The 12993-nt window shown below is 52.3% G+C and overlaps 5 protein-coding genes across 6 annotated transcripts; 3 read left to right on the top strand and 2 right to left on the bottom strand.

Annotated features, from left to right (window-relative positions):
- Positions 1-332: 332 nt before the first annotated feature.
- On the bottom strand, positions 333-1181 carry J3458_012317 (uncharacterized protein; the record flags this gene model as incomplete). Its single annotated transcript, XM_066120030.1, has 2 exons — positions 333-865; positions 929-1181. 2 exons carry the CDS (start codon positions 1179-1181, stop codon positions 333-335), a joined length of 786 nt encoding a protein of 261 aa, XP_065974976.1.
- A 182-nt stretch (positions 1182-1363) lies between these two features.
- On the top strand, positions 1364-2967 carry J3458_012316 (uncharacterized protein). Its single transcript, XM_066120029.1, has one exon. The coding sequence runs from the start codon at positions 1366-1368 to the stop codon at positions 2035-2037; it is 672 nt and encodes a 223-aa protein (XP_065974975.1). The 5' UTR covers positions 1364-1365; the 3' UTR covers positions 2038-2967.
- On the bottom strand, positions 2339-5627 carry J3458_012315 (uncharacterized protein; the record flags this gene model as incomplete). The annotated part of the gene is made up of 7 exons (XM_007816396.2): positions 2339-2882; positions 2945-3633; positions 3694-3992; positions 4064-4527; positions 4824-4945; positions 5188-5211; positions 5544-5627. The coding sequence occupies 7 exons, from the start codon at positions 5625-5627 to the stop codon at positions 2339-2341; spliced, it is 2226 nt and encodes a 741-aa protein (XP_007814587.2).
- A 728-nt stretch (positions 5628-6355) lies between these two features.
- Positions 6356-11525, top strand: J3458_012314 (uncharacterized protein). Of its 2 annotated transcripts, none has more exons than XM_007816395.2 (6): positions 6356-7274; positions 7337-7524; positions 7581-7635; positions 7688-8286; positions 8340-9490; positions 9545-11525. In XM_007816395.2, the coding sequence occupies exons 1-6, from the start codon at positions 7122-7124 to the stop codon at positions 11239-11241; spliced, it is 3843 nt and encodes a 1280-aa protein (XP_007814586.2). In that variant the 5' UTR covers positions 6356-7121; the 3' UTR covers positions 11242-11525. The 2 variants fall into 2 exon arrangements, with proteins under 2 accessions (XP_007814586.2, XP_065974974.1); XM_066120028.1 differs by having other exon boundaries at positions 6432-7274; positions 7581-7606.
- On the top strand, positions 11511-11868 carry J3458_012313 (uncharacterized protein; the record flags this gene model as incomplete). Its single annotated transcript, XM_066120027.1, has 2 exons — positions 11511-11516; positions 11590-11868. 2 exons carry the CDS (start codon positions 11511-11513, stop codon positions 11866-11868), a joined length of 285 nt encoding a protein of 94 aa, XP_065974973.1.
- Positions 11869-12993: the final 1125 nt, after the last annotated feature.

The raw sequence follows: 12993 nt of genomic DNA, 5'->3' as shown, positions 1-12993 counted from the left end.
TGCTGACAGAGTACGGTAGTAGTACTCGGTATACTCTCGGGAATCATTCCAAAATCCAGGCCTTGTCATGCTGTCACATGCCCACGCTCCCAAACAGCTCATCATACATCTTTCCCACCCAGCCATCCGCCAATCCTCCCCTTGCCACAACTCCTAACCCCCCGATCGCCCACAACGCCGCCAGCCCAGCAGCAACTCCGTGAACACTCAACCACTTCCTCCTCCGTTGTGTCCTCGTCTTCCTGTCCACGGCCACGCTGCCCTTGCCTCTCCAGCCCTCTGTCGACGGCGCCATGCCGAACCACCGTGCCAACCCCCAAACCATGTGCCCGCTAGCCGTGGCCAAAAGCCCCAGGTACGCAAGTCTCGACGTAGTCGGGTGTCTGGCAAAGCCGTGCGCAACATATGCCAGCCCAATATTCGAACTGTCCCCCCTCGACAGCGAGCGGTAGTATTCTGTTCACGAAGACGTGTGCCCCGTAGAATAATGTCAGTGCATATCCGGACATGGATATATACGTCAACGGCGGCCACAGGCGCACTGCGCTGCCGACACTCTTCCCCGACAGCGCTTCCCGCATCCTGTGCAGCGCGTACATGCCCGGCGTGCCGCCCCCGTAGCGCTCCATATTCTGCCATCGCCGCAGCAGACGCAGGGCCAGGCCGGAACCGACGTGCAGCACGACGGGGAGCGCCACGAGCACAGGCTCGGCCACGGACGTCTGGTAGATCTCGCGCGCCATGAGGAGGTACGTTTCGGAGCCGGCGACGGACCGCGTCACGGCGGGTATCAGGGACACGTTGGTGAGGTGGAGGGCCGTGAAGACGCCCATTGCGTAGGACGAGTATCTCTGGACCCGCGTCACTGCTTCTCATGTCAGTCGTGCGAGGGCAGACGGCGCGCGGGCGCGGGCAGCAGGAAACGGACAGTAGTATATTGCGCTGCGGCCGCTGCTCAGGCCCAGATGGCTTGTTGTGCCGGCCGCGGCTGCAGGACCGCTGCGTACTATTGAGCCATTGCTCCCTTGTGATGTGGTGTCTGGGCCGGCGGCGAGGCCCGTCTCCTTGTCGGCGGCAGAGAGTGATGGCGAGTCTATGGGCGACGGGTCGAGCTGGAGGAGGGAGATGAGCGTCGCTTGGGAGTCTTTGTGGTGCAGGCCTTGCCCGCCTGGGGTGTCCATGGCTCTCGCGGAAACACGTCGTCGCGCGGGTTGACGAGATTGTTCTTGGGAACACTGCATCAGGCGCCGACTCTGAATACAGAATAACTTACTTGCTCCGGCGTTGCGGCTCCAGTCGCGTGGTCACGCTAATTCCGGCGCCTGTCAGTGGCTGCGGCCCCTGGAGCGGAGCCACTTCAAACTGATGCCTGGTTCGAGTGCTCTCAGGCGCCACCTCACCCCAGTGCCACCCGAGTCAAACAGCTCCCAACGTCAAGTCTTCCATCTTGGAAACCCAAGCTCTGTCGACAAAAGCCGCGTCAAAGCAGTCCTTGCCGCCCACCATGCCTCCTGTATGTCAAGAGCCGTCGCTGCCGCAACTTTCTTCAGAGCTGACTGTCCGCAGCGCCACCAGACCCTGCCTCCGGCGCAAACCACGTCGGCGCGCGAGGCCCAGAAGTCCTTCTACTGCAACCTCTGCTCCAAGGGCTACTCCCGCATGAACGACTACGAGGCCCATCTCTCGAGCTACGACCACTCCCACAAGCAGCGCCTCAAGGACATGAAGGCCATGGTGCGGGACCCCAACGCCGGCGCCCGCGCGAGGAAGGCCGAGGCCAAGGCCGATGGCCTGGTGAGCATAAAGCTGCCCGGCCAGGAGGGCAGCTCGAGCAGTGCCGGCACGGGAGGCTTCAAAAAGGGCGGGTTTAAAAAGACGGGGTTCAAGAGTGCCTTTGCCCCGGCGGACGGCGTCCAGAAGACGGCGCAGAGCGCGCCGAGCCCGCCCGTCAAGCCCGTCTTGAAAGACGGCCTGGTCGAGAGCGACACTGAAGATGAAGGGTACGAGGTGTATGACCCACGGTATCCGACCGACTGATTTACTCCTTCGCTCTCTCTCTCTTCTTTTACGCCACGAGCATGACACGACGACAACGGCAAAATTGGGTTTTCTAGCGTGCAACATTCGTGTTATTTTTTGAGTAGGGGATTCATTATATGCAAGGGGCAATCAGCCCGTGGGCCAACTTCGCCTAGTACACCACCGTCATAACTTGTGCCGAGGTAAACTCGACCTGGTATAGGTTCACATGCCATAACTCATAACTACTTGATGTTCCCGACCTCATCCCCAAAACATGGAAGGTAAAAAAAAAAAAAAAAAACGCCAGGTAAAATCATTACATGGGAGAGGTTTGTTGTGCCAGAGGTACCTGCGGAGATACCACTTGCTGCGGCTGTGCCGCTTGCTGCTGTTGCTGTTGCTGCTGCTGCTGCTGCTGCTGCATCCACCGATATGAATCGATATGCGATAAGTCTTCCTCCAAGAGGCCCATCATATTGCGGTTCCCAGAGAACCAGTCCGCTATCTGTGCGGCCTGGCTACTGAGTGGCGGTGGACCACCGGCCGCGTTCGTATTCCCCATGGTCTGATCCTCGGTAGGCATAAAGCCCAGCTGGCTGAGGTACATTTCGAACTCGTCGCCAATGGGGACCATGGTCTGATCCTGTTGCTGTTGAGATTTGGCTTCCACGTAGAGGCTGGCCACGTCGCACATGACTTGGCATAGACGATAGAGCTTTTCAATCGTCTCCGAGGAATTTCTTGCTTCGTCGAGAGAGTCGACAAATTCTTGGAGTAATCGGAGGTCATCCAGGGAGCCGGTTTCGATGACATAGCACAAGAGGACAAAGAATGGCGCGAAGGGGGTGAGGAGAAGGTTCCTGAAAATTCGCATCAACATTGTGTATCATTAGTCATGAAGGAAATGGCCAAAAGGACGTACCAATGGATGTAAATTGATCTGAAGTAGCCGCCAATCGTAGACCTCTTGGTGCACTCTTGGTGCACCTTCATGGCTTTTCGAGCCGTTGACAAGCACTCGTCGCAAAAGCGACTCACTGAGCCTTCAGGCGCAGGGATGACGCGGTATACCAGTGTCAAGGTGACCTGGAACTGAACCTCGTCGCCTCGCAAGAATACGTCGACCAGATCAGATGAATTCACCGCCTTGAGGTAGGCGTACGTCTCATTACGGGCCTTGTCGGCTTCTACCTCGAACTTTCGGCACTCACTGGCCAGGGCTCTTGCTCGTTCAATTAGATCTGCCGGGGGGCTTTTCAGGGCGCTCGGGCTATATAGCTGCTCGTATATTCGGCTTTGCAGATAGCTCATCTTGATCCAGAGAGTGGGAATCGTTGATGAGTCTTCTTGCCCCAGACCATCAAACTCGAATACGCGCGGGATATCAATGTCGCACTCATGTATGACTGGGGCTCGGCCAAGCCTGAGGCCTAGACCTTTGTCAAGAGTGTATACATGCCAAAAGAGTATCCTCTTTAACTTGGCTGTTGCTGGCGGGTCGAATTTGAGTGATTCCGAGCGATGAAAACCACCAGTTTGGCAGAGCTGAGCTGCCATGCAGGATAATTGCCATGCGACTGAAGGGCGGGATACATCTACAGCATAGAGAGCCTGGGTCTAATATGTTAGCAGGGAACCTCCGTGGTCCATGGGTGTTGGGACGCTACATACGCCTAGTAGTAGTGCTTGAACATTTTCGACTCTTGTTGCCAGGAATAGATGTGTATTCGCAAGAGCAGTCTCGAGGTTGGCTTGACTCTGACTCATATATGCGTGGTACTCATCCCGTGCCATGGGATCGGTAGCAAGTGAGCTTTGCTCCATGAAAAGGTTATAGAGCATGGCATTAACAATTATAAATGTAGCGTCAGAAAACTCCTCTGTTGCAAAATACACCCTGCGACACAGCCCGGTAAAGTCCGGGAGCCCGACGAGCGAACACATGATGGTGAACAGGGTTGGCGGAGCAGCTTGTGGAGTGTTAGTTTGCCTCGCTTGAAGTATACGGGTGAGGGGATGGAAGATGAAAAAAAGATTGTACCTTTGGCATGCTTTAAAAGACTCACAACTGCCTGCATCGGCGGCATAGGGAGCTTTGAGATACCACCTGGTGGCACAGGCTTCTGGAGAGGAAACCGGGGACCGTGACTTATTGATCGACGTTTTTGCATCTCAACCAATTGGCTCAGGTTATTCAAACCGGCAGCCATCTTGGGATTCACTTCACGGAGGGATGTCCTCTTGACGGCACTCTCGAGGAACTCGCTGGCAAAGGTGGTATGGGCGATTAAGCCCGTGTCACCACCATAGGCGGACTCATCGTCGCTGCTGTCAAAGTCGCCGGTTGAGGCAGCAGTTGGGATACTACTGCTACCAGTTTGTGGTGTGTTGCCTGCTGCCGTCGGGTCATAGTGAAACTGAATAGGTGCAGCCGGATTGGCGATATTCTTGAGGAGTACCTCAATATTGCCTAACCGGCTTTCAATTTGATCAATCTTCTTCTCACTGTCGGTGAGGCAAGGATGAATTTCCAAGTCAGCACTCTGTTCTTGCCACGTGGGAGCAGGGTGAGGTGCCGTGGCGAGTCTGGCAAGTTGAAGTTGCATGACGGCATGCGCGAGACCATGTCAAGTTGAGACGGTCATGACGCCAACACAGTAGAAGGAGAAGGGGAGGAATGTTGCAAGACAGCCAAGTACAGCAATAAAAAAAGGCGGTTTGTGAGGGGTTGCTCGTGAACGAGGTGTATTGAGAAGGTTTGTGGGATATCAAGGCAAGCAGAGGAAACATGGCAGACTAACTATTGTGATGAAATGAGAACACGCTGTCGAGGTTCTTTGGGCCGCTGACCGGCGCCTGTGGAGGTGCAAGATCTTTTGGCGGTGCGGCAATTTGAGCATGGCCAGTCTTTATCACAGCGAATCTATATACGGCAAAGATGAAGCTAAAATGTCAGCCTCGTGGATCATGAAGAGTGGAATGAGCGCAAGCCGAGCAAAAGCCAGATGTGGCAGAGAGCAGCCCAACTGCAGGCTGAGATGCCTAAAGAGGCGGATGAAAGCTCAAGGGTAGTCAAGGGCATCATTGAATGGTAATACAAAAATGACTGCGCTCATTCCCCCATTGTCGGCCACCCTGGGTGTGTGAGGTGGTACTATGACGTACCTTTCTTAGTCGACATTGATCACACTGCGACGCGGGACGACCTAGTGGTTAGCACAGATGCTCCTTGGATCCATTGCCAACAATGAAGATCAACTCGAGACACAATTATGCAGGCAAGAATAGGCGAGGATAGCAAGAAGCACGGCGTCCACGCCATGACCACGGCCCCGGCCACGACCACGGCCACGAGGCGGTGACTGATCCGGGACACGGCAACACACGGCAGCACGGGTCCGAAGACGGCGGCGGATGGATGAAGCGACCGGTTTCACTCGTCAAGGGCATCTTGCGTCCTCTGCCGTACCTTGGGGTGCAAACAGGACAGGACTCGAGGATGCGGCTTGAACACAACTTACAGCTCGTCGGCCGCTGGGATCGTCGGCGGCCGCGGAGGCAACTCCTCCGTGAGACAGAGCCAGGCCCTGGGCCGAATTCTGCATGGCCCTTCTTTTGCAGCTTTGTCTTGGGGTGGGAAACGACCGAGGGGCGGCAGCTGGAGATGAATAAAGTGCTCGAGTCTGCCTGTGGCCTTGTGCCGGTTCCAGGTGCGGTACCAGTTCCAGTTCCAGTTCCAGTCCCAGTTCCAGTTCGAGTCTGGTTCCTGGCCCAGCCCTACAACGGACTAACTGGTACTATCAAATTAGAGCTTAGACGGGTTCAACGGATGTCGGTGTCGAATGCCATTCCACCTAGTCGAAGGGTTGGCGGGGAGGTGCCACAAGACTGGCCAAGGCCAACAGAGCTTATTGCGATGGCAATACGTCGTTTTCCTCTTTCTGGTTTTTGGTGCGTCGGTGCAGGTAGCTAATGGCAGATGGCAAATGCAAGCACTTTGGCTGGCGATGGAAAGCGAAATTGTGGTGTACAAAAGTTGATGGCTTCTTGGACATGATTGGATTAAAGGCAAATTCCTTGGCCATCATGACCAATTCTTGCTACTCGGGCCCCGCGGACGCCGCGGCAGCCGCAGAGGCTTGGGCCTGCCAAGCTGCATGGCTCCTGCCTTATCCTTTCGTTGTCGTCTTCGGCCGCAGACCGAGCCATGCCAAATGGAGACAAGCTTGGAGCACTCGAGGGTTTGGCGGAACGCCAGCCGCTTCGGCGTGACTGGATGCAACGCAAAGACCACTCGAATCTCGTCAATCAACTTCCAATCTCCCAGCGCGAAGCATGTTCCTCCGCATGTTGCGGCTCTGAGACTTCCGGCCTTCTACTCCTGCCCTTGACCCAGACCCGAGCATGACGGATACCGGGCGGTTGACCCCCTGCCTGAGTTCGGCGGACCAGCAGCGGAGTTGACCACGATGTGGCCGACTCATTGACGACAATCAGATAACTTTGAAATATTCGGTACAGAGGACATGGGAGCCAATTCAGGTGGCGGACTTTGCCCTTCCTGCTCCACCATGCCGTGCACCTGCGCCGTCGACGCAAATCTTCTCCGATCCCGCTTCCTTGTATAATGAACAACTCTCCCTGCTTGACACGGCATTTGACTTTCAGTTTATCAAACCGTAGCTTGCCAAGTGTGTTCCAGAAACCTGAATCACCGAATACGGAATTCGAGGAACCAACCTAGGGCGCTAGGGCTGCATGGCTGCGGATGGGAACCCAGGGATCGGCAAGTCGTTCTGCGTCCTGAGCCTCCAATCACCTTGACGGCGGCCTTTTTTTCTCCTCAAGTCACACAAGCCTGCATTACGCAAGGTTTCAAAGCCTGTGTAACTTAAATTCCTTTGAAGCCTACGTCTGAACACAGCCCACTCACGCAGCCGGTATATCGACTGTCGGAGCCGTCTCGGTCACGGAAGAAGACGGCACTGCAAAAACGGTGGAAATATCCATGGCGTGTTTGTCTCGAAGCTCCAGACCTCGTCCTCTTCATATAAGTCTGAGATAACTGTGTTACATCTGTCCTTGACCATATATTCTACATGGCCGTGGAACAGACGGAGGCGGCGAAAGTTGCCTCGCCGCCTTTGGGCAATTCTCACGAGTCTATCACTATAGTTCCTGAAGAAGCTGACCAACCCGACGTCAAACTCGATAAGCAAGCCACTGGAAGCTCAAGCTTCACATCTTTTCTCGTAAGTCACTGCGAAGCATGTCCTACTCCAGTTCTAGTGCGGAAGTTGACGAGGGGACCTAGCGTGTTTTCACATACAACGATAAGCTAGGATGGCTCTTAAACGTCATCGCCTGCCTGGGAATGATAGGCGCAGGCGTGGTTCTCCCTCTGATGGACGTTGTATTTGGAAAGTTTGTCAATACGTTTAACAACTTCGTTACCGGCAAGCTGTCGCCCGATGGGTACATGGACGAAGTTAGCCACTTTACGTACGTTGATTCATGCCGTCTTCATGCCACCTGTACTAATATGGTCTCTCGCACAGGCTGTACTTTGTATATCTCTTTATTGGTAAATTTTGCTTGACCTTCCTTTGGACCGTTAGTTATGAGACTTGTTGCTGCGCTGGGACCCCGACACTGACCAATACAGGTCCTCGTCAATATTACCGCCATCCGTACAACGAAGGAACTTCGAGTCGACTTTGTGCGCCAGACTCTGCGCCAGGAGATCTCCTTTTTCGACACTCCATCCTCGTCGGTATCTGGCCAAATCTCCGCCAACGGAAATCTTGTCAACAACGGCATATCGGAGAAGCTTGGACTCATCATTCAGGCTCTCTCTATGTTTGTGGCTGCCTTTGTCATTGCGTTTATAGTACAATGGAAATTGACTCTCATCACACTAGCTATTGTGCCAGTCAATACCATAGTCACACTGGGCTGCATCTATGTGGATGCATTGTACGAGTATAGGATGTTTGATATATACGCGGAATCGGGGTCGCTTGCTGAAGAAGCTTTTGCAACCATCCGTACCGCCCACGCGTTCTGGGCTTTCCCCAAGCTGACCATGAGATTTGACCGGATATTAGAGAGAGCTCAACAGATTGGCAAGAAAAAGTCTCTGGTCTATGCTATTCTGTTTCCCATTGAGTTCTTTAGTGTCATTGCGGGATATGCTTTAGCCTTTTGGCAGGGAATGAGGATGTATGCAAGTGGCGAGATCCAAAATCCGGGCACAGTTGTTACGTAAGCCGTGAACAGTCTATTTTTTTTCATAATCTATTGCTAACTTATCGAAGCGTGATTTTTGCCGTCCTGGTCGCAGCTCAAGCTCTCACGCAGATTGCACCACAGACTATTGCCATTTCTAAAGCAATGGCTGCGGCTCAAGACCTCTTCGTCATTATCGACCGACAATCCGCGATTGATTCCCTTTCAGAGGGCGGGGAGACTATCGAGAATTTCAAGGGCGATATTAAACTTCGCAAAGTGCGCTTTTCGTATCCCTCCCGGCCTGGTGTTCCGGTATTGCACGGATTGGACTTGAATATTCCGTCAGATAAGACTACCGCGCTAGTAGGTGCTAGTGGTTCCGGAAAGAGTACAATATTTGGGTTACTAGAGCGTTGGTATACCTACTCTGCGGGAACGATCACACTTGACAATTACAAGCTAGAAGATCTTAACCTGCGCTGGCTAAGGACCAATATTCGACTCGTTCAGCAGGAGCCTACTCTTTTCAGTGGAACTATTTACCAGAATGTTGTATATGGTCTTACGGGCACCGACAAGGAGGATCTGCCTCATGAAATGCGCAAACCTCTTGTCATTGAGGCCTGTAAAGCGGCTTTTGCTCACGAGTTTATTGAAGATCTGCCAAGAGGGTATGACACCTGGATTGGCGAGAGGGGGGCGTCGCTATCAGGTGGTCAGAAGCAGCGTATTGTCATTGCCCGCAGTATTATCTCCAATCCGAAGGTGCTCTTATTGGATGAGGCCACCAGTGCCCTCGACCCAAATGCCGAGAAAATTGTCCAGGCTGCATTGAATAACGTTGCCAAGGGCCGGACCATGGTTATTATTGCTCATCGATTATCGACAATTCGTGATGCGGACAATATAATCGTCATGTCGAAAGGCGAAACTGTCGAAAATGGAACACACCCCGAGTTGATTCAACGGGCAGGAGCGTACGCTAGGCTTGTTCGAGCACAGGATTTGGGAAAGACGTCTGATTCCATCGGAGATGAGCCCGAGGATGAGAAGGATGCCCGGGTAGTCGACGTGGATAAAGAGCTCACACGGGTCTCGACAACGGACACGATATATGAGGAGACGAGGGGCGGAGGGAAGCGCTACGGCCTACTACACGGACTGATATTAGTTCTCAAAGAGCAAAGAACTCTGTGGTGGCCGACGTTTGTTGTTCTTCTGACATGTGTTGCTGGAGGTAAACTACCCCAATTCATTGCTTCAAACTTAAAATGCTAATATTCTCCTATAGGCGGTACCTATCCGGCCCTTGCCGTCTTGTTCTCTAAGATGATGGAAGCTTTTGAAACTATTGACGTTGACAAGGGTAACTTTTTCGCTCTAATGTTCTTCGTTGTAGCCTTGGGAAACCTCGTGCTGTATGCTGTTGCTGGCTGGTTGTCGAACATTGTTGCGCAGACTACTATGAGGTATTATCGAGGCGAGATCTTCAACAACACGCTCCGTCAAGACATGCCATTCTTCGACAAACCCGAAAACGGAACAGGGGCTCTCGTGTCACGGTTGGCATCAGAGCCCACTAGCCTCCAGGAACTACTGTCAATGAACATTTCTCTCTTAGTCATCTGCATCGTAAACCTCGTGGCCAGCTGCATCCTCGCCATCATATCAGGCTGGAAGTTGGGATTGGTTCTGACGTTTGGTGCTCTCCCATTCGTCGTGGGTTCGGGATATATGCGGATTCGACTAGAGTTCAAGTTTGAAGGAGACACCGTTGAGCGCTTCGCCAAGAGCAGTGCTGTAGCAGCTGAAGCAGTCATGGGGATCAGGACAGTTTCATCCCTTGCGCTCGAACGAGCCGTGATTGAGAGATACCGAGAGAAATTACAAGGTATCGCGCGTCATGCTATTGGCAGTCTTGGCTATAAAATGTTCTTCTATGCACTCAGCCAGTCTGTCTCTATGCTTGCCATGGGTCTGGGGTTCTGGTATGGTGGCAAGCTTGTGTCCACGGGCGAATACACCTCTGGTCAGTTTTACATTATATTTATCGCGATTGTGTTCTCTGGGGAAGCTGCCGCTATGCTATTCCAGTATTCGACAAGCATTACCAAGGCCGGGACGGCCATCAATTATATTTTCCGGCTCCGTCGGGACCGAATTCTCTTTGACGATGACGATAGCGGCGGGCGACCTGAGGGCAACGGCACCGTTGCTGAAAAGGGAACCAGTGGAAAGGGCACAGAAATGACCTTTGACAAAGTCCAGTTCTCTTATCCCTTACGACCGAAGCAAAAGGTCCTCCGCGGTGTTGACGTGGCCATCAAGTCCGGCAAAATGGTTGCTCTTGTAGGAGCCTCTGGCTGCGGAAAGTCCACCATGATAGCGCTCCTGCAACGCTTTTACGACCCGACAAGCGGCGAGCTCCGTGCCAACGGTCAAGATGTAAAGAGCCTCGATCGGTGCAAGTACCGTCGCGACATCGGACTTGTTCAACAAGAACCCGTGCTCTACCAGGGCTCCATACGAGAAAATATCTCTCTGGGCATTGAAAAAGGCGATCCATCGGAAGCACAAATCATCGAGGCCTGCAAAAGCGCCAATGTATGGGACTTTGTCTCGTCCTTACCAGAAGGCCTTGATACAGCATGCGGTAACCAGGGTCTGTCTCTGTCAGGTGGTCAACGCCAACGAATTGCCATTGCAAGAGCCTTGATTCGAAAGCCGCGATTGTTGCTGCTCGACGAGGCTACAAGTGCCTTGGACACTGAATCGGAAAAGGTTGTGAAGGAGGCGTTGGACCGTGCGGCAGAGGGCAGAACTACCATTGCCGTTGCCCATCGACTAAGCACGATTCGCGATGCTGATGTGATTGCCGTGTTTGCCAAGGGTAATATTGTGGAATTGGGGACGCATGACGAACTGGTGGATAAAAAGGGCATGTACTATGAGATGGTGCTGGGGCAGTCGTTGGATCGGGAGTCTTGATAGGCTTGTGCCACAGTGTATACTATTTATTACAGAGGGCTTGTAAGTGGTGTGTTTGGAAGGAGGCGTCGTGTGTATGCCCGACAGATACTCTATTATGTGGGGCGTTTGGTCTGTATACTGAATGACATGACCGAATATGTCTTTTGATCCATATTTGACGACTGGCTTGCTGGAATGTTTTTAGCCGTGGCTATTCACTCTTCCTCTTGAGACAGACGACCCATGACATTTCAACACTCACCAAGGCAACCCTGGGGTCCCCCGACATGTTTGTATGCAACTTCTACTTTGACTCTGCCATTGTAGTCAACTACTTTTGCTGACTGGACATAAATCCGCCGCCAGGCTCTTCCGTTCCATGTGCAATTATGCACGTACAATGCCGTGCAATTGCTAATTGACCTGGGCGTCGTGGAGACGGAGAGTCTCCCAATCGAAAACGAGGAGCAAACACTAGACGAGCTCGTCGCTCGGCTGGAAAAAACGCTCAAGCTTCTCCATCAGGTATTACCAGAAGATTTTACCGGAAAGGAGCGTCACATGATTGGCGTCAATCTGGGACCTTTCTCGGTCACCCGCGAGGCCATGAAATACGTTCATGAGATTAGTGTCCCAAGCTTGTGAGGCTCCCTTTACTGCTTAGGCCAGCGAGTAATGAAACTTTTTGTTTCTAGTCTCGTTAAAATATCAATAAAATACCATGACTAACTGTTCTTTTCATAATAACTGGTTTCATCACACAATGGTCTATAGTATTTTCTCAAGGTGTCCCGCTTACGATCCTCTCGGCATGGTGAGAAACTACCTTGGATCATCTACGACTGTGCGGATCCGAGGCAGGGCCGTAACACTTTATGGATAGTATCAATCCCTAAGCGGAGGATCCTATGCACCATTGACGAGTACGGTGACGTGTGTATCAGTGGTGTGCAGGAAAGCCCAGCACCGGGTGGGGGTATTTTGGGAGACATTTTCTTCAGCAGCGTCTGATTTGAAGGGAAAGTATGTTTACATTCTATAGATAATTTTATAAAACACATGGTACGACTTGGCAAAGTATAGATATAAAAAGCTAAACTTATGCAGCGACGTTAATTACCAGTTCTTGTCGTCATGTTCCCGTTTTAGCTCTGTGTCTGCTCCAGGGTGGCCTTTCAACAAACTCAACCGACTTAATCAACTCAATTAACTTGGCCCCTGGATTGGATTAATTGGAAACTCCCACGGCTGGGATTAGTTGGGGTTGGATGAGTTGGAAATTTGTCCTGTAACCTGAGAGTGATCAGATGTCTTTTTTTGAAGACTTCACTTTTGTCCTTTCATAAATCCCAACACGAGAGTGGGAGGTAACCAGTGAGCATCGGAGCCTGTGTTGAAGGTGAAGGGTCTCGATCGAATTCGAGAATGTCTTGACACAAGAAAAGAAAGAAAAGGATCTCTGTATCAGCTCACAATGTCCATGGAATTGCTCGCAACGAGTCTTGCAACAAATCGACTTACCGCCCTTTCAGAGCTACTCTAAAGACACCACCGCACTTCACCCTTCTTCTGGATATTAAATTTAGGCTTATTGACTCCTTGGCCGTTCCTCGCTCATACGAACCAGAAATTTTTACAATTTGAATTGTTTCGCACCGCGGGTTCAGTCACAACCGCCAAGACCGAGTATCGGAATCGGGTATGACGTTATCCATGTCTGGTGGCCAGCCAGACCCCCAGATCGCAGGAAAGTCGAGGGGGTTAATTCTC

Source organism: Metarhizium acridum (genome assembly GCF_019434415.1).
Source record: "Metarhizium acridum strain ARSEF 324 chromosome Unknown scaffold_255, whole genome shotgun sequence".
Lineage (NCBI taxonomy): Eukaryota > Fungi > Ascomycota > Sordariomycetes > Hypocreales > Clavicipitaceae > Metarhizium > Metarhizium acridum.
This window is presented reverse-complemented; position numbering and strand designations above follow the sequence as displayed.